Source organism: Augochlora pura, chromosome 5 (assembly GCF_028453695.1).
Source record: "Augochlora pura isolate Apur16 chromosome 5, APUR_v2.2.1, whole genome shotgun sequence".
Classification (NCBI taxonomy): domain Eukaryota; kingdom Metazoa; phylum Arthropoda; class Insecta; order Hymenoptera; family Halictidae; genus Augochlora; species Augochlora pura.
This window is the reverse complement of record NC_135776.1, coordinates 2788244-2808019: the sequence shown is the minus strand read 5'-3', so window position 1 is coordinate 2808019 and position 19776 is coordinate 2788244. Positions and strand designations below refer to the sequence as shown.

The window sequence follows — 19776 nt, the reverse complement described above, 5'->3', positions numbered from 1 at the left end:
TAATTTTTAGAAATTGTTACGCCATTTTTTTTTAAATTGCAATGTAATCTTTTTAGAAACTCGGTGACGGACCTGCAGTCCCACCTATCCACCCTCGAGCTTAGGGTAGCCAGAGAGACAAGACGCAGGCTCTCGTTAGAGGACGAGGTGCGCCGGCTAAGGGGCGAGAACCGTCGACTGCAGGACGAGAGCCACGCAGCTGCACAGCAACTCCGACGATTCACTGAGTGGTTTTTTCAAACGATAGACCATCAGTGACGTGCACCTTTGTTCGACTTGACATTTTAATTCCACGATTCGTACTACAATGACCCGAGCTCCTTGCACAGCGAGTTCATTCGATATTCATTGGTCTTTTTAAATCGCCCGTCGGACTTTCGAAGCTTGTTAATCCTCTGTGCACGTTGCGAAGTCACGCATTCTCTCTCGTTTCATCACGTCGATAGAAGCTAACGTAACAGTTCATTGTTCCTTCTTCGTAGCCAAAGAATCCACCACGATTTTGTAAACTTTCGAACACTCTTTTCCATGGGGGCATGTTCAGAGGTTTCACAGAGGTTTCGTGTAGGGTTCGTAGAAGCTAAGTTAACTCTTCTCTGAAAAGAAATGATCAGATTATCGCTGTGGTCTTTAACAATGAAACGAAATGGTGTTTTAAAATAGTTGAAGAAACAGTTGTGGCGGATAATTTTTCAACGATGAAAATCGCGGTTGAAAAGATCGATAAAACTGAATGAATTTCGCTGATCGTCGACGCTCTTCTCGGGGGTCACAGTATGCGGCTTCGTTTCTAGATCGTTTTTTTTAATAAGAGCAGTATTAGTTTCGCGCGTTTCCTCGAAAATCGTCCGCGATAGAGATTAAGTCACGAATCAAAGGTAATTTAACATAACTGCGAACGATTCTCGCGAGCCCGCCGAAAGATGTACGCTAATCCCCGTAGGCCAGGAAATCAGAGGATCTTGAAGAACAGGATTCTGGGATTATTATCGGTTAGCGTACAGTGGAAGTTACCACCTTGCCGTGTTCCGCGAATATTTTCCGAAAATACAGAGAAATGGTACCAGAGATACCTGTGTTCGACGCGTAGTCCAGGAAACGGAACGAGCTCGTTCTGTTCACGAATTGCACGTTAAATAGAATATATAAATATATAAATATAAATCTCTCTCTCTCTATATATATAAATATATAAATATAAATATGCCGTCTACACTTCGAAACGACCAAATATTATTACTAGTTGCGTAAGAGTCACTTCCGGTTCGACTGTAATTTATTACAAATTTTTGTATAATCGTCCGGGGCGTCGCGGCACGGCCCGGGAACCGCGATTTGCATCTGCGGTGCGCGAATCCGCGCCGCGATTCACGCCGGCAAAGTACGAAGACGTTGTCCGTCGAAGAGAAGCTCTGTAGCCTGAAAAATAAAGAGAGAAATGCACATTCGAGAACGGGACGTTGATTTCATTCGATCGACGCGCTGCGCGCGGTGTGGCGATTCGAATGTAACGATTTCATTCAGATCCGTTCTTCATTCGGATCGCCGAATGATCGCGAGGAACGGGTGAACACGGAACGGAGCGAGGAGGTGGACGTGTTTGGTATGAACGACTGCGACGGTCGTAGAATAAAATAGTTTATTATAATCCACAGGAAAAAAAAACAAGACATTTCCATGACGTCCGAAGACTCGCCGCTGCGTGTGTGTCGATTAACAATAGCTGTGATTATACATCGTTTTTTTTTCCTTTTTTAGTTTTTGTTCATCTCTTCTTGTCCGAGACCAACGGAAACGCGAATTCGTGTATCATGTCAGAACGTCGAGGTGAGCAATACAGTGTACTCGATCAATGTTAGACTACGAAAGAAAGTTTCTTCTTCCTTTTTTTTATTAATTTTTTTTTTTGCTTGTTTATTTCTTTACGATAATCCGCTTTTTAAATAGCGCGTAACAGATTCTGTGTTCATGTATCCGTCCATGCAAACGCGCGCACAGCCGTTACAGATGGATAGATACATTAACAAATATATATATGTATATATATATCTATAAATGTATATATATGTATATATATTTGTTCTTTAATATATATGTATATGTTATATGTATATGAATTATGTATATCGGAATACCCGTCTGAACGGAAAAACCTGGAACCGCTCTCACACAATACCACACACCGCCCACGACAGTGAGGCGCGACCAATGATCATCGATCGTTATCGTCTTAGTCCCGATCGTCGCAATCATCGACGCACCTCGGTGTCCCGTGGCCGCTGAACAACGCCGCAAATACTCCGTCCCGTATACGAAGCTCGTACGATCTCTGGCGTGTACGAGTCACCCGATCATATTTTCATCGGAACATTCATTTTCCCTGTGCGAATCTACGCCCGCGCCATCACCGGATTTTTGGTAGACCGCGGATCTTTGTGCATTCGGATCATCCGAAAGACTGAGCATCATTCTATTTCCACCATTCTGAGCTTTAGCCGCCCAAAGATTAACAACTGCGGGCACCCAAGTCTGGTCGGAAACCCATTAATGGTTTGAGTATCGCAGGCTGCCAGAAACAACTCAATGTTTGTCCAATCGATAAATTATTTTGATTTTACGGAATTCACAAGAGTGACAGAAAATCAGAACAATCTATTTCGAGTGTTCCTACCGTTCTAGTAGAGAATTTCCTATAACACTGGATTTTTAACACCTATTTAGAACAGTTGGGAAATTCTACAATTGTTCTTGCACACCAAACTGTGGCATTGCTCGTTAATAGATTGCGGATTTTATGCATTTATGGCAAGAATGAATGGATCAAGTGCAAATCTAAAAATCTTGAAAGGAACCGAAGATACCCTTTAACTTATTCTGCGTAAAAGCTGCAGTTTGACCCACGAGTACAATCTACACCGATGGAATAATAACCCAAAAATCAATAGGACCACAAAGAGTTATGGAATATTGTAATGGAAGTTGATTAAAATTTGATAAAAGGATTGTAACAATCATAAGCGACCGACGCAGCGGTCAAAGTGTTAACAAGTCTCAGCCGCAGCCTCCCGAAATCCGTTCAAACGTCTAAAAATTTGCGCAAACATCCGCGGCCCTGCCGTTAGATCTACCGAGATCTAGATAACTAGTTTTCCGAAGCAGATTCGCGAGAAGACGAGATCCGGTGATCGCCGAGATCGCGAGATTCCGAGACCGATTTTGTCGGTGGTTCGGCCTCGTCCCTTAAGTACATGAAAAGGTATAGAATTATCGATTGTAGGAGCGTATCGTGTTCTTACGATTCGATGTAAGTTCACGGTTAGTAACGTAGCGTGCTCTCTTTCTCTCTCTTTCACTCTTTCTTACTCTCTCTCGCGTTACACGTCTAATGAAATATGCCCTGTGGAAGATAGATCTCGATTCTTGAAACGATCCCTTAGCCGAATCCGGCAAACGGGAAACGAGACTGGCGAGAAGATCACCGGCGAACCTGTACAACAGTAAAATCGTCGAAGATTCGTTCCAACCCGTTACGGTTCCCCCGATTTCATCCGGTTCTCTAGAATCGGTTCACCGATTTCACCCTCTTGCGTTTCCCTTTCCTGTGGCGAACATTCCTCCCAGATCCCATCGGAGAACCGGAAACCGATCCCAGGTTACGTTATCGGATGCGAACAGACAGCGTGCGATCTTGCGAAATAAAAAAAGAACGCGAACGTCTCCGGCGACTCTCCTCCGCGCCGATCGCGTCAGCGGAAATCTAGCCGAGCTGTTCATTCCTCGAGGCCTCTGTTTCGCGATTAGAAGCTTTCCAACACCTGAGCACGGAACCCCGGGAATTCTTCAGATTAACGAGACACTCCCTGACGCTTCTCCAAGAAGCGTAATTCGAAGATCTCGTCCAAATTGCATCACCGCTATCTCGAAAATTTATATCAACCTTACAGGCAGCCATTTTGGTTGCACCAGTTATGACTCGTACATCACACTTAAACAAAGAAAATTACCGCAGCGGTTCACGACACGCAATTTCTACAGAAATAACTGAATTTTCAATCAGTTAAGCAAGACTGTAAAGTTAAAAGGGACAATATATTGCGATAAATCAAACATCGTTTCCGACTAGATACCAATGTATAGTATCTATATATTTTAAAAATACTCTCGACTGCCAGAGCGTCTCCTGGCGTCGTCGTTCAAAATACGCAACACCGACGTGCTAAAAATTGGCTCGGGCTAAACCGCTCGCGCGCGTGTGCCTTTAATAAACAGCAAGGATTAACGAGCAGACGGCGGCAAGAAACCGGAAGAGACGTTCGTCGCGGGCACTGAAAACGGGTTCGAGCACAAGGCGAAGCCACGGAGAGGAGACCAAAGATATTATGGCACGGGAAGCGACCGTAGATCGCTGATGCGAAGAACAAAGCTGCGATCGCTGGCGGACAAGCCTGAACCTTTCGTTCTCCCCCTGTTTTCGAGCACACGATCACCGACATCGTGAGACTGAAACGGACACTGCGAACCTTGATCCCTAAATGCTCGAATAGTACGAATAATAATTAATATAGCGGAGAGAATACACCTCTGCGCCGATAGCTAATACAAAAATACTGTTCTGTTGCACCATATCTCTTTCTACTATCCCTAGTATCATTATGCATAATAATCCCTGTAGTTCTCTTTTTTTTTATATTTCTTTTTTTAAAAACGCTCCTTCGATCGGTGTCGAGGAAAGTAGGGAAAGAAAAAATACTGAACGAGGAGTGTTTCGAGAAAGTGTCACCGAATTCGTTCCCTTCTCCTCTCACTTTTTCTCGCTCACTCTTTCTCACGATTGATTCCATTTATTCTAATTGATTTATGCCATCGTAATCGGTTTGAGAACGATGCTTCGAAGAATGAAAACGCGGAATCGCTCGAGTTTACCGTCCGGAAAATCCGTGCGTGTGTGAAAGATCGTGCAAAGATTACGTATACTCGTTCGACGGCGCGCGTTCCTCTCTTTCTCTCTCTCCCTCTATCTTTCTCTCCGTGTCCCCTTCGTTCGATAAACAAGATGATAAAATTTCTGCAGAATTGACCGGTGTCGCATATCAGTGAGAGAAAACGGACAGTGGGAGAGATGGAGATAGAGAGAGAGATTCCAATTCAGTCGGAATCGGTCGCCGGCATTTTCACGGAAATCTCATAATTACCAGTCATGATATGCGAACGTCACGGGCTAACGGACCGTTTGCTATTCCCCTTATTTTATCGCCGATTCTCCGGATTCACTTGCTCTCTCTCTCTCTCTCTCTTTCTCTTCCATGCTTCTGTTCTCTCGTTTAGCGTGATCGTTCGATTTAATTGTAAACGAGCCCGGCGAGCGAGCCCCACCCACTCTCATTTTCTTTATTCGCTACGATTATTAATTGTATAGTTATATATTTGTTTTTTTTCTTTTTTAATATATTCAGCATCACAGTAAGATAGCGCCCTTCATTATTAAGTGATCGTCGATCAGCTCGGACCATTTTTCTCTTTTTTACTTCATCTTCTATATTTCATTCCTCTCAACAACATACTCTATACAACAACACGTGTTCATACATCGTCGAATATCAGTGAAATCGCCGATGATGTTCATGCCATATCACGCACATGATTGGTACGATCGTGTTCGTGTGATAACCCCCAAGTGGCATATCAACCGGAAACGGAGCCATTGGAAATGAAAACCGTACGAAAAAGAACGACAGATTATCTGTAACAACCGATCGATAACACGCGGCGACACGCGCGCCCATCGACGAATTTCGTGGGCGTTCGGCCGCACGCTGGGGGTGGACGTTAATTAAAATGGAAAACCACAGATCAAATCGAAACGGAACGAGAGATAAAAAGGATCATCGACAGTCCTCCGATTCGGAGTCTCTCGAACCGGCAACAACACGAGCAGAATGCTCCAAGGGAAGAAACTATTTGTACGATACGTTCAAAACGAATCGTCTCTCCTCCCCCCCCCCCCCCCCCCCCCCCCCTCTCTTTCTCTGTTTCTCCCTTTTGAGGAAAACGACCAGAAAGGTGGGTAATAAATATCTGATATAAACCAATCGAAATCTTTTTCTTCCTCTCGCGCGTGTCCAATGCTAATTAACGTGGATTTAAGGGAGGAACTGAAGTCTTTAAAAAGACACAACCTTCGATAGACCAGGTTTTAGACGAGACGCGGACAGGAGGGCTGACGTTGATTAAAAATTTCTGTTAAGTACAACGGCGAAGAGCACCGTTCGTTGATGAAACGCATTTGAAAATAATTAATATAAAAGACGAACCGGTTGATGAATCGTTACCTCTGCAGACCTCCCGACGTGTTTCCAAGATTCGTACTCGATATTGTTTTCAGAGTGGTCCCTCCTGTCCACGACGACTGTTAACGTTTATTTGTTAATCCCCCATACGTAGGCCCTCTAGGACTAGCTGGTTAATGGGTCGACGCATTCGAATATAACGTTAATGACCGTGTCTAACTAGCTTTTGATGGACTGTCTACGCTTTTCGTTTTCGTTCCGATCTATCTGTAAAAGTAGCGAAAAGATGAATTCTAGAAATAGACACTTATAATTACTCTGAAAATAAATAGTTACAAAAATAAGCGAGCATTTTATGCTTAAAATACCTTAGGTAAAAAACTTAATTAATTTGCACCACATTACGGAGTGGAATGTGTGGTCACCTCTATTATACTAGATCGTAAAAAGCGTAATTCTAACAGAACTGTTTCAACTACCTGTGTAAAAAACATCAACGACAACTTCGTCTAAATCTTTTTACACGTTGATTACTCGTAGTGCGACAGAGCTCAATAATTAAAAAAATAATAATATTATTAATAATAATAATAATAAAAGAAAAAATAAAACACGTGATTCAATAAATAAGAGTGCAACAAGAGATTAAAAATAGGACAAAAGGACGCGATCGATATCGATCGACTGGTCGATGATCGTCGGTACTCGCAGTAATAAATAACTGTGCTGAGAAATCTGGTATCTCCGCGAAGATTACCCGCTATATAATTGTTCGATTAATCATCTCGCTCTCTCTCTCTCTCTCTCTATTTTTTCCTTCACACACACAAACACACCCCAGCCCACCCCCCAACCCTTGTTCAGTTCACAGCTTTTCAAACACTGTGGAAGAAAGAAGACATTCTACACGCGAAATAGATTTCCAACGTGAAAAATACGAAACGCAACAGCACTCACGGTACCCCGATATCTAACTTAAAAATCGAGTCAACTTTTGTTTTTTTTTTGTACTCTTCTACAAACTCGCTCATGTCTACCTTACCTACGTCCTTTGCGTGACGCACAGGTGCGTCTTGTAGGACCTCGAACAGCCTGCGATCGCGGCGATCCGATCCAGATTAGCATCTCGATCGGATCGTCGCGACTTGAACAGCGCTCGAACGAAACGGCACAAAATTTATCACCATTGACCGGGGACTCCTGGCTTGTTCGAGGCCGCGGAGTGACCTCGGCATCGGGAAACTCAATCGGAAACAAAAAACGAAACCGTGAGCGAAGACTGAGATTCTAACGATACGCTACGGAGGCATCTCTAACCACCTCCGTACGCGCCTGTGCTCGCGCCACCGATATCATTCTCAAACGACAGAAACGAATCTAGTGGCACTGTGTCAATACTTTACGATGCCGAAGCGGCGGTCGACGAACTTATACTATTCCCGACGCGTCCTTTTGGGGCGTTGATTGACTCCGACTTCGTCGGTGCCCCGTGACTTTTTACCGATTTGTACCTGACTCTGTGCGGTTAGCTGCAACGAGATCGCGTGAGTGTTCAACTTCTCGGCCAACAGCAGGTCCTTCAGACCCTTCATCTTCTGACTGTACAACGTTATCCTCGGCTTCTCGTTCTCCGAGTCAGTCTCTACCTCGGGGTCGAGGTTCTCCTGAGAGGTGGAAGGCGCGGGTGGAAGAGCGTCGTCCGGTGGGGCGACGAACGGCTCCCCGCCGCCTTGCAAGAGGTAATCTCTGTTAAGTATTTTCTCGCTGCAGGCCGCCGTTAAAGCTTGAATACTGGGATGCATTGGAGTCGGGTTGGAGGGCACCTTGGACTCTAACGATTTGATGAGGTCGCGAGCTGCGTTGCCTCTCTCCTTCGTTTTGCAGTAATTGTTGTTATTATTGTTCAACGTCTCCTCCGGACTAGTCTCTCGTTTCTGCGCCCGCTCCTCTTCTTGCTTAGCCTCCGCGTCGTAGCAATCGATGATCACTTGGGCGCGGATGCTTGCATCGAACTTGGAGATCGTGTTGACCAACGGCCGGGCCCAGCCGATGTGCAGGACCGGCGTGTTCGCACCCTCTTCCCATTGGCAGATGCCATCGTAGAACCTCAGCAAATAGGCGAAACATCGTGGTTGTCGCAGCAGACGCTCGTCCGCCCGCACTGTGTGCGGTATCAACTCATTCGCTATTTCCAGCAGCTCCTTATAAATTTCCCCGTCATCCCTCGAGTAATCGTACCTACCACGTTAACAGTAATAAACAGTAGTTCCCTAATCTAGCTAGACTCTGGTACTCTAATTTACTTACTTCCTCAGAACATCTGCTGCATCAGCCCACGACGCTAGAGCATTCGCGTGTAGACCGTGTCTGTACAAATAGCCACCTTGATAGGTGTACGGATACACATGAGCATTTCCATAATACTTTCTCGCGGACCGTATGGCTTCCTGAAAGAGGTGGGACATCGTCCATTGGAAGCAAACTAGCAAAACACCCTATACGTACCTGAAAGAGGTCTATGGCGGGCGGTCTGCCGGGCGTCGACGCGGCTTCTTCCAAATCCCCTAGGTTCCCTAGAGCCATGGGATACTTTGCTAGATGACCCAGATCATACAATAACCACAACAACTCCTGTTGCAGCAGTGCCACCTCTGCTGCATCCGCTGTTGCACTCAAACTAGGATTTATAGCCGAGACTATAGTGGCTACCTCCATTGCTCTCGAGCATACCACAGCTTGGCCATTCACGTATAACCATGACCTGGAGGCTACCCCAGGTTCCACTGGCTGACCTCTTTTATCTTCATTTCCTTTCCCTGTAAACATACAAACAGTGTCAGTCTTAAAATTCATTACAATATATAATATTGAATTATTGGGAAAATTTTGTTTGAAATTTATAAGAATAATACAAGCCCTATATATTACCGTGCCATGTTACTTCAGCCGTTTCAGTCCCATTTTCTCCATAGACCACCCAGGCATGGTCTTCGGACATGGCAAGGTGTACATCTTTGAAGCCCAAGACTTGACAGCCTGCTACCACTGCGAATGCCACTCCAAAACAGTCCAGCTTGTTCGCTGTGAGGTAGCTGTATAGACTTTGCAAATGTGCGCGGTCCTTGTAGTAGCTCCTGGTTAAGGAGTTCCATATCACGTCGGAGACCTTTTTGACGAGCTCCCGGGTCGCATATTTGGTGTCATAGACCGTGAGGTCGACCGCCCCTTTGATCACAGCGTGGAACTTGGTGTAAAGCGCCTCGGCGATGTGGAACTCCACCGCCGGCAGCTTCGGCTCGTCGTAAACAGTGGCCTCCTGCGACGCGAACGTACGGTTGCAGGTTAGGGAATTCTCGACTGCGCCGACGAGAATCGAGAGCAACGCCAGGTCCGGCTCCGAGCTGTTTTCCAGCTGGTTCTGGAAGATCTGCACGATGGACGAGATGCTCCGTATTGGAAAGAGCGCCTTATCCTCGTCCCGAAAACCCGCCATGTCGCGAACGGCAGGCTACCACGCACGAGATCGAGCACCGTCTCTCAAGCCACGAGTGTCATCCTGCGTTCTGTTAATCTTGACAGAAACCCTCGGCGAAGCACCGCGATCCGTTCGGTTTCTCCTTGGTCGACTAACGTCGCATCCTAGACAACGTTGATTTCCTCGCTCGGGACGCGAAACTATCACATTTCCGCACCATAAAATGTATCACAACCGCTGTAACTCACCTAGCGGCGCGCCGCCACTAGGACCGTTTCCATTGCGTTCGCCTCCGTAACATCGTAGTCGGCACGACGCAATCAGAAGGCGGGTTTCCTTGTGAGCGACGCAACTACATTAAGCCTGTACGCGCGCGCGCGCTCGCAATCGTTTTTGCGTTCCAGAATTTTCCAGAGGTATCAGGGATGCGCATTAATCGATTTATGTTTTTAATTCGATTGAATAATTAACGCAGCTTTCACTCTCGTACGATACTCGAAATATGGTATCGAGACAAATGCATCGACGTTTTATCCGGTAACAGAATCGAATTGAAACACAGTGGCAGGGGATTGAAAGATTTTTGTTACTTGTACGATGGTTGGAGAGTCAAATAAACGTTCGCATCACTTTCGACTAAAAATTTTGTTTCCATCAAAGGATTAGATTGTTTGTATCGAATTGTATGTACGAATTAATATCAATACATAATAGCATTGATGAGGAAGTATAACTAGCAAAGACCTAATCGTAATAAGTAATGTCGTTTCGGATGGTATAGTATAAGAACCTATGTTTTCGAATTCAAGGACATCTGCTTACCATCCTGTAGCTTGTTTCTCGACACCGGCCTTTGGCTTCATGAATATTTAAACATTCATTCATTTGGATATTAGTCACTTGCAATGAGTCAGATACACAAATGAGTTGCTTCCTTCTCTTCGAAATTTCCGATTTGAATGAAACTGTTCTTTCAAAGCGAATCGTGGCGTCGTCTAACGGCGGTATTTCGTAGCTGTAGCTTGGACATTGCCGCAGATGTCGTGTTAAGTTCAAATTGTTCAGTTAATAGCTCGTTGAAATATGGTCGAAGAATACTCTAATATCGTTGAAAATGGATTTTAATTACGATTCATATAAGAAAATTATCGATATTGTTGATGGCAACGAGTTACCTACACGACTACGTAAGAAAAAATTATGTCAGACTAACGGTTAGCTGCCAATTTGAATAGTTTAAGATGGCGCCAAAGGCGCAGTACGCATCAGATTTGTTTCGACGTCCAGATCTCTGGTTGTTTCTCTCAACTACAAAGTATTTTTATTCTAACAATTTGCGCACGATTAGCATAAATTTATTCAGCAGTATTGTCTTTTAATACCGTGTATAATATACTACTGCGTGAAGACAAATACAACATGAAAGTTACGATAAAGAGTAAGTAAACCTAACGGTGTTACTGTTTGTTTATATTCGCTGTTTTTGTTTCATAATTCATAAAAAGAAAATGACCTCAATGACTATACGTTTGTGATCATCAATAAATTATTCTCCTATATGCTGACACACTTATTTTTTTCTTGAAAATATGTAACTAACCGAAACATGTTTTATAGGTTGGACCGGTGTTGCCACCTGGCGCTGGATAGCGAACGATGACAATTGCGGCATATGCAGAATGCCCTTCGATGCAAGTTGTCCGGATTGCAAAATTCCAGGAGATGATTGCCCATTAGGTAAGTACTACTTCTTTTTTATTTGAATAAATTCCTATCGATGGTTCGATCCCACGTCATGTCCCTCGCACAAATCTCGTCCGCCATCTTTGTCGTACTACAGCGTACTCTGTACAACATAGTACAAACATGAATCAAAAATGAGTTAAAACTGAAGGTAACAAAATCCAGTTTTCAATTTCGTGTTTGAATTATTTATAATATTTTAGGTCATTGATTTTCACTTTATTTTAACTTCACAAAACACTTTTTTTATATTTCCTATACTTTTAAGAGAATAGATTTAATTTTTATGTAATTTTGATAGATAATATAGCTTGTCATTTGACTCATATACATGGTTGCCATTAACATGCAAGCAGTGACAACAAACATTAGGGGCTGTAGAGTAGGTAACATTGCCGCCAATTTACCCCTTTTAATTCTCATTGCATGTTTGCTTTCAAATTTAAAGTTACTTACTAACGAAATATACTTAATTTCAATACTACTTCAATAAATAACTAGTTTCATACCTATTATGTGATTGCCACTAACATCCAAGATATTAGATCTAAAAACGGGTGCGATTGTAAGGGGTCTAAGAAACCTTAATAACTATTGTATGAATTTTATAGTTAAACATCTGTAATAAGATATCCTAGCATGTTTGTCCGATAAAAGTTAGTCTTTGAACTGCCTATGAGACTATAGGAAAACCGGGTACTGTTAGTAATGAACTACAGAACTGCACAATAGTCGCGTTACTTCGTCATCGGAAGGAGGTTCCCTTCTTCACCCCTAGTGCTTGAAAAGATTGCGCCCGAGAAGAATAGATCGGCATGATGCCGGTTAGGGGACCGCTCGAAAATTGCCGCCGCTCATTCTGCGCAGTTGCGGGTGGAAATATCGATCGGTGTGCGGAGCGAACCGGATCCCCCGCACACCACTCGAAACAGAGGGCCACACAAAACACAGAGCGTATTACGGGGGGGCACGCGTACTCTCGCGTGTCGTGTGCAATGTGAACGTGTAACGAACGCCGGTCGGAAAACAGTGCTCCTTCAGAGAGAGAGACAACAAGAACAGAAAAGCGCGGCCCGCGGACGAAAAACGTTCCTCTAAAACACCGATCCCGATGTTGTTCCAGTTTGGGGACAATGCTCGCATTGCTTCCACATACACTGCATCATGAAGTGGCTGCACTCCCAGCAAACCAGTCACTTATGCCCGATGTGTCGTCAGGAATGGAAGTTCAAGGAGTAACTGGTTTCACGATGGTCCCGCAGGTGTCAGCACGCAACGAGTAATCCAGGTAACGTCCCGCACCACCTGTACTTACGTAGGAAACAATGCGGTCGAATCCAATTGTCACCGCTTTCAATGAAACCTTTAGTGCACGCGCTGCGGTCTTTGGCGCGCAGATCCTAGCTTGCGTTCGAAACTAGGTGGTATGCTTTTTTTAAAGTCTCGAACTAAATCATAGTCTGCATCGTAGATCAGGTCCTAGTCTGCGTCCTAGTTTATGTTCTCATCTTTGTTTTAGCCCCTACAGAAGATAACGTAGTTGGATTTGAATTTTCACAACTTGTAGCACCAAAGATATCTTCTGCAAGTCCTGCTTCGTTTGATAGTGAAGTCTCCAATGATATGGAAACATAAATGATAGCGTTGACGCAGTTGGAGAGGGTCTGTTCTAGGGACCTAGCCCCCGTTTACGATGAAATGGTACCGAAAGTCAGCGATGCAGCGAATTATATCCGCCGTGATTCATGCGAGTATCGGCAGCATGGTTACGTAACGCGCGTTTCCTCGACGGTTTTGTTCATCGCAGGAGCGCGATACCGTGAACGGAGCCCGGAGTTATCCAACGCCATTTTCACCGGTCTCGCTTCCTACATCGGGGAGTCCTTGACGCAACCATGCATTTTCCAATAATGGTCCTCGCGTGGGGCGACGCCGACGCTCACAGCGATTTTCCTGCGACATCGGCTCGCGAAAAATTGGGAACTCGTTTCCCCGGATGAATCGGGGTGAAAGTAGAACAGTCGGGAAATAGAGTGTGAATGAAACTCGAATGGTCGTGCGATATGCCGAACAGGGAGCCCGTTTCAGAAGCTAGGTTTTACTAGGCATTGGGTTCGTTTAGAGGATCGTTTTGGAGCGTTCGGCCGGTTTTTTTTTTCGCGAGCACGCGTGCTGCGTGGCGGAGATAAATGGTACGGGTCAGTCGAAAGGTTTCGAGCGCTGGGAAGCGGGCATAGCGAACGGATTCGAACGCCTTAGCGATGCAGTTCGCGCTGAACGAAGCGAGCAGAGACCTAATGGGTCCCTTCCCTTTTCCTCCTTCTCCCGCTAGCATACTCTTTCTCCTGTTTCTCTGTTCCGCGTGCTGGTCCCCGGGTTACTCTCTCACGCGATATCGCGACGATACGGAGCTTAGCTCGGAATACTTTGCCAGGTCGAAAAGGCACCTTCGATCTTCTAAAGCTCCCCTTTGTTTCCAGCCAGGTGCATCTATTCATTCTTTCTTTTCATTTGCCTGACGCATCCGATCATACCCGGCCTCCTTTTCACGCCGTTTTCTCCTCCGTGCACGCAAAGGCCGTTTATTCGGCCAGCAATTAGCGGTGATTCTATCGAGAAACCCGCGACTCACGGAGGATCATCTTCTGGCATGGTACGCCTATGCTGGCAGCTCCGTTCGGTCCCTCGCCTGTCGGCTCGGCCCTCTTCGTTATCCATTCCATTCTATCTCTGCTCTCCCTCTCTCAGACTCTCCTTCCCTCTCCCTTTCTCTCTTTCTCTCTCTCCGGTCTCCCCTCTTTGTCGCTCCGTGGCCTCTTACTCCCTCGCACACGATCGCATGCAATCGCGCACACGTTCGTATCTTCGTGTCTGTGCGCGTGTATGGTCGTCCACGGAGAGGTAGGCACAAAGCCTCTACGTACACCGCGTCTACTGCCTACCTGATGCCACGAGAACTCGGGCTCTCGAGCCAGTCACGTGGTCTCTCGAACGCGAAGGATGTTTGTGGGATCGCGAAGTCAGTTCGCGGCGGTTCGTTCAGCGGGCAAGAGAGAGAAACGTCCAGAAGGAGGAGGAAAAAGAAGAGGACACGGCGTCTCTGTGGTAGACCAGTGGGACAGGAACAGGGACAGCCAGGAACAGGAATAGGGAGCACGGGGGAAAGAGGGGGGGCCGTTGATACGTGGATAGAGAGGATAGAAGGAGCGGCAGTGGATCGAGGATACTCCAAAGTTCCGACCGTGTCCTCGTCGATGGAACGCGTTCGCTGCGTAGCGACAGCATTTTGTGCGTGCTATTCTTGATAGTCTAAGAACTGTGGGAACTTGGATCATCGGTTGTTTTCGTGCTCGCACGAGGAGCAATTTAAAGCGAAAGATTCGCTAGAAAGTAGGCTCGGAGAAGCTGAATGATAAAACGCGTATCGCCGCTGACGCCAACGCGTCGCTCTCGTTGTCGGTGTCGCTGTATTGGCCTGCTCCTTTTCTAATTGCGAGTGAACAGAAGCTGCCGGAAGTCTCGGTAAAAACGCGGCGAACAGGCTGGAAAACGCGAAAGCCTGGCGGAACGGTACTATTGTCGATGAACCGCGGAGAACGTTTCTGTTCCCGTGACTCTGACTCAACGATGAATCGCGCGCCGAAACGGTTTGTGGCAGTGGGAGAAGAGGTTTCCAGTGAAACGAGAAGATAATCGCGTCTAGATAGGAGCCGCTGGGACATGCCAGTGAAGTGGGACCCGTTCGGATAGACGATCCCGAAGAAGAATGCAGTTGGCAGCGACGCAGAGGCCTCACCCACCGCCCGTGCCGCCGCGACCCAGCCGGCAGGTGGTCGCAGAGGCCCTTAAAAGATCCCCAAGGCCGCCCTGTCCGACTAGGCAGGCCCCACCGCCACCCAACACCAAACCCTGGCGATCCGATCAGGAGCAACCGGCGGGTCAGCAACAGGTGTGCGCGGCTAACGCCGGCCGAACGGTCGTTTACGAGTCGACGACCAAGGAATCGATCCCCAAAGAGACCGGCAGCGAGACTACCGAGGCTCGGGTCACCGACAAGGATCGAGTCGCGAGGAACGCGAGTGAAAGGAGCGAGAGGGAGGAGGAGGACGACCGTCTCCGGCGGAGTCCGCAGGAGAAATATCGTCCGCATCCCGAGCCTCAGCATCCTGAAATCAGCGAACCCGTAGATCCTCGGCAGAATCAAGTTCGAGGTCGCGATCAGGTCCAGACAGAGTCCAAGGATCATAGATCCGAACCAGCCTGCCCCGTCGATCGCAAACGTCTCGACAACGACAGGCTAGAGTCTTTCAAACCCCCGGTGCAACCGAAGTGCAACGCGTCCGTTCGCGACGAGGTCCGCGGGTCGTCTAACTCCGATAGATCGAAATCCAATCCCGAGAAGAGTGGGGCCGAAGCCGAAGCCCGACCGACTCCCACCCGTAGGTCGTGTTTAGCGAAAAATCGGGACACTGCCGCGAGGAAACCCGCGACGAACGCGATTTCCTCCGAAGAGGGTTCGAGCGTGAATGAAAACATCGAGCCCGCCTCGAACGTTGACCGTGCCACGATAGTCGTTATCGACGAACCAGAGCGTAAAGCTGCGTCCGACGCCGATGACGTGGACGAGCAGAATGGAACCGCGAACGAGAACGAGAATGACAACATTCATCGGCAAGATTGGCTTGACGCCGGTGTCCAGTACTCGTCCACGCAAATCACCCTGTCCGGCGAAGACAGCGACCGAGTCAACGGGCTCGATCGATGCGAGAACGAGAAAATCGGTGACCTTAATTTCCTGAGGTAACCCATCCCCCTTCCCCCGTCAGGAATCCATCGTAATAGATAAGATCGTTCGCTTCGTAAAGCCTGCTAATACGTAGCTAAAATGCTCATCATCTAGGCTGTTTTTCTCATTAGCATCGCTCGATTTAGCGTAGCAAGCATCCGCATGTTCGATTACTCAGGAGGCTGCTCCGAAAACGAATTTTCAATTGAACACCGATTATAGGAACGCGATGCTAACGAGGCGAGTGTCTTACATCGCGTGTCCGGTGCAGAAACATAATCGCGATATCGTGATACCATTAGAATACGAAGATCGCGGTTAGGTGCGAGCCAATTAGAAGATAGATATCGGAATGTGACTGGGTTCGTCGTTCGACTTTCTCAAGTAACACGGTGCAATCGAGACGGATACTTCGCGTGATTAATTGGGTGTCAAAGCACAGGCTACCGGGTGATTCTAGTCTTCTCAGTGTTCGCTCGGTGGAGTCGTCAGTCTGACGAAGGATTTTCCTTTTCTAGCCTACAAGAGAGGATCGCGATGTCTTCCCTGCAAGGTCTACCACCGCTGCCGAGGAGCTTGAGCGGCTTCAACCTGAGTGCTGGCGGAAGAGGCGAGGGCTGCGAACCTCCGCCCCCGCCCACTAGGTCGTCGAGCAAGACTCAGAGAGGCGGCAAAGTCGCTATTCAATCGTCGTCCAGGCCATCGCCACCTGCCAGACAACTGACCACTCTGGACACTCAGCTGGCTATACTGAGAAGAGAAATGGTGATTGCCGAAACCTTACTGTGCCCTGTTATGCACGTCTCTCCTACCGATCCTCGTCCTAATTCCTAAACGCTGGGAGTCTTGATTGAGAAACAGACAGACCATGCGATGTCGTGTGCTCTAGTAAATGCTGGATCGCGGAACGGCGATCGTTATTAGGAAAAGATTACGTTTTTCATTGGAATCCGGTGATTGGCGCGTTACGACACAACTATGCGCGGTGGAAACAACAATTTTCTCCTTTGCGTTACGTAAAACGCTTTCGACCGGTCAGACGCGGGATGGTCATCGCCGAAGGAGTAAACAATTTTATAGAGATACAGTTGCTCAGTCATTTTAGTGATAAGCAGCTATCAGAAAAATTCCACGACGAAGACAGTTGTCAACATCGTCGACGATTGCGTTATTTCTTATCGTGAAAAATTCTTCGATATTCCCGTTCTCAACTGTTCTCGTCGACTCTGTCGATGTGACCCGCTATCTCGGGGCCAGGCCAGCGCGTGGGTAAACTACAAATCATGATGAATATGTATTCGTAGCGTGGGACAATATGCGGAAGAAACAGGTATAAGCGTTTGTATCATCGCTCGTTTCGTCGTCGCGTTACCTTTTTCATGATTGCGAATGGAGGGGAATTACGAACGTATGACACGTGCTCAAAAAACATGTGGTATCGATCGATGACCAGAAAAACATGTACGATTCTGCCTGCCAGCAGAGCTAATAGTTTAATAGTCAATCCAGACACGAAGCGAACTGGCACAGCCGCTCCCACGCTGCATTCCCTCAGGCGTGACTCCCCCCTTTACCACCTTTTTCTGGCCGTTCTCTTTCACCTTCGTTGCTTCCACCTCTGCTCTGTCCTTCCTCCTCCTCCTCCTCCTCTTCTTCTCTTCTTCTTCACCTTCCTTCTCGGTACACCGGCACGCCGACACCTCTCATTTCCATTCTCATTTTGCGCCTCCTATGCAACTCCCCCTTTCTTCGTTCCCACGGAGCAGTTGCTTACTTGCTTGCCTGCTTGGAAATAACGTCGTTTCAGTCCGTAAACCTCGAATCAGCGTTTTACAGAGTCTAGTCTCTAGACAAAGCTTCCTTCCTCCATATACGATCATGATACTTTCTTTGAAATAATTGCTTAATATGAATCAACCATTTCGAATCGTTTTATAGTTTGGACTCCGGCAGCTGGATCTGTCCTTACTGTCCCAGTTATGGTCTCTGAACGAATCTATCCAGGAATTCCGACAGCTTCTTCAGGAGCAAGAAGACAGAGCACCATCACCATCGCCCAGCAGCGAAGAAGGGGACGACACCTCCTATGGGACCCATCCACCACCACCTCCGAGAAGAGCAGCGCCTGTTGCTCACCATCACAGACCTCCCAGACCACCTAGACCAGCCAGGCCGCCTCCCAGCGACGAATCACCGTCCAGCGAAGAATACGGAGCTGTATGAACTCTCGAGGATCCTCGAGCACTATCTCGAGCTGTTGAACACAAAAATGTTCTTATACCGGAATATATCCCAGTTCCAACGAATGCTGAAACGATCATGCAACTTGTCTAATGTTTAGGTGAATTTGGACAGTTAGGGTAAATCGTTCGGTCCGTTAACAAGCCGAAACGATACGATGGAGCGCGATGAATGTAATTAATACGGGGAGCTTGTTGCTGTTCGAAGGTACCTGCGAAAACCAATTCCACGGCAGAGCCATCGCAATCCTTGTTCTCTTAGGTGCGTTAGAGACGTTCTTGTTGGGTTGGACATTGAACTACGTAGTATAGACCGTTCGTTGAACCAAAAAGCTGACCATGTCGATCCAAAAAATGATACAACGACTTTTTGTGCATAATTCTGTGAGCATGTGGAAAGCGAGCGGTTGCGCAGAAAGATCTCGAAAGTAAAAGGAGAAGCACGTGTGCGAGCATTAGAGAAATAATTTTTTCCAGTCGGGCAAAGAACTTACTTTATTGCTTTATCTATAACAAATTCATATTTAGTTTAATAGATTTTATAAATAGGTGAGCACATGCTCCAAAAGGTTTCAGTAGACTCGATTCATTCAGGCTGTCAGTGCCTCAAAGGACCTAGCTTTCAGAAAAGAATGACTGCATTTGGATGAAACTCTGTTCATCTGGAAGTTAAGGAATAATTGTATAATTCTCGATAGGGGTTGATTCATTTGCACGCGTACTATCTCTTCTATTTGTGATAGCAGTCGACGGGGCCTTTAATTAATTATGATATAGACAACCGTTTGTGCAATCTTGACCATTCCCGTGATGATTTGTGACCACAACGGATCCGAGCCTGCGAATTACAAAACTGCTAGTGAGTTCCAAAGAATTGCGTTCGAAAATCCTTCTGCCTCTCTTCCACGTTTCACCGCCGTTGCATTACGTCCATTGCAGAGATTTCTTTCTTGTTAATACAAATAGAAACGCACTGATACAAATCAACAAAATGTCGTCGAGTTGTACAACGGCGACCTGCCCGACGAGTTCTGTAGATTAATTCAAGTGTGTAAAATAAAGGTTAAGACGTGAGGTACAAATAAACGAGCTGTAAGATAAAAAATGCTCGTTCCTCTTCATGAATTTATTTTTTTATTTCACAGTAATGCTAACATGGCGGGCTATTTGATTTAACGAAAAGTTTCGTCTTGGACCAGTTAATTAGATCCATTAGCAAGAATATAAAGTAAAATCTACACTGGA

At 46.5% G+C, this 19776-nt stretch overlaps 3 protein-coding genes across 9 annotated transcripts in view; 2 read left to right on the top strand and 1 right to left on the bottom strand.

The window, feature by feature from the left end:
- Window positions 1-2137, top strand: part of LOC144470562 (signal-induced proliferation-associated 1-like protein 2) — a 37561-nt gene extending 35424 nt beyond the window's left edge. For all 5 annotated transcript variants that reach the window (XM_078181867.1, XM_078181866.1, XM_078181865.1 and 2 more), the window contains one exon: window positions 57-2137. In XM_078181867.1, the coding sequence (XP_078037993.1) occupies window positions 57-258 (202 nt within the window). In that variant the 3' untranslated portion in view covers window positions 259-2137. The remainder of the gene's footprint in view (window positions 1-56) is intronic.
- Window positions 1626-11441, bottom strand: Mnn1 (menin 1). Its single transcript, XM_078181871.1, has 4 exons — window positions 9216-11441; window positions 8802-9103; window positions 8595-8743; window positions 1626-8525 (listed from the first exon to the last, which is right to left on the bottom strand). Exons 1-4 carry the CDS (start codon window positions 9778-9780, stop codon window positions 7721-7723), a joined length of 1821 nt encoding a protein of 606 aa, XP_078037997.1. The 5' UTR covers window positions 9781-11441; the 3' UTR covers window positions 1626-7720.
- On the top strand, window positions 11015-19638 carry LOC144470568 (anaphase-promoting complex subunit 11-like). 3 transcript variants are annotated; one of them, XM_078181877.1, is made up of 4 exons: window positions 11015-11200; window positions 11380-11499; window positions 12629-12793; window positions 16810-16949. In XM_078181877.1, the coding sequence occupies exons 1-3, from the start codon at window positions 11182-11184 to the stop codon at window positions 12742-12744; spliced, it is 255 nt and encodes an 84-aa protein (XP_078038003.1). In that variant the 5' UTR covers window positions 11015-11181; the 3' UTR covers window positions 12745-12793; window positions 16810-16949. The 3 variants fall into 3 exon arrangements, with proteins under 3 accessions (XP_078038003.1, XP_078038002.1, XP_078038001.1); XM_078181876.1 differs by lacking the exons at window positions 11015-11200; window positions 11380-11499 and adding an exon at window positions 18230-19623 and having other exon boundaries at window positions 12409-12793; window positions 16810-17056; XM_078181875.1 differs by lacking the exons at window positions 11015-11200; window positions 11380-11499; window positions 12629-12793 and adding exons at window positions 14395-16305; window positions 18230-19638 and having other exon boundaries at window positions 16810-17056.
- The last annotated feature ends 138 nt before the right edge of the window (window positions 19639-19776 follow it).

Excerpts from the sequence above, each read along its gene's own strand:
- Mnn1 (XM_078181871.1), bottom strand. The coding sequence starts at position 9,780 with ATGGCGGGTTTTCGGGACGAGGATAAGGCGCTCTTTCCAATACGGAGC. Across the intron at positions 9,104-9,215 it reads GGCTGAAGTAACATGGCACG|GGAAAGGAAATGAAGATAAA; the intron begins GTAATATATAGG and ends GTATGTTTACAG. Across the intron at positions 8,744-8,801 it reads GCAGACCGCCCGCCATAGAC|CTCTTTCAGGAAGCCATACG; the intron begins CTCTTTCAGGTA and ends ACGATGTCCCAC.
- LOC144470568 (XM_078181875.1), top strand. The coding sequence starts at position 15,272 with ATGCAGTTGGCAGCGACGCAGAGGCCTCACCCACCGCCCGTGCCGCCG. Across the intron at positions 16,306-16,809 it reads GGTGACCTTAATTTCCTGAG|CCTACAAGAGAGGATCGCGA; the intron begins GTAACCCATCCC and ends TTCCTTTTCTAG. Across the intron at positions 17,057-18,229 it reads CTATACTGAGAAGAGAAATG|TTTGGACTCCGGCAGCTGGA; the intron begins GTGATTGCCGAA and ends ATCGTTTTATAG.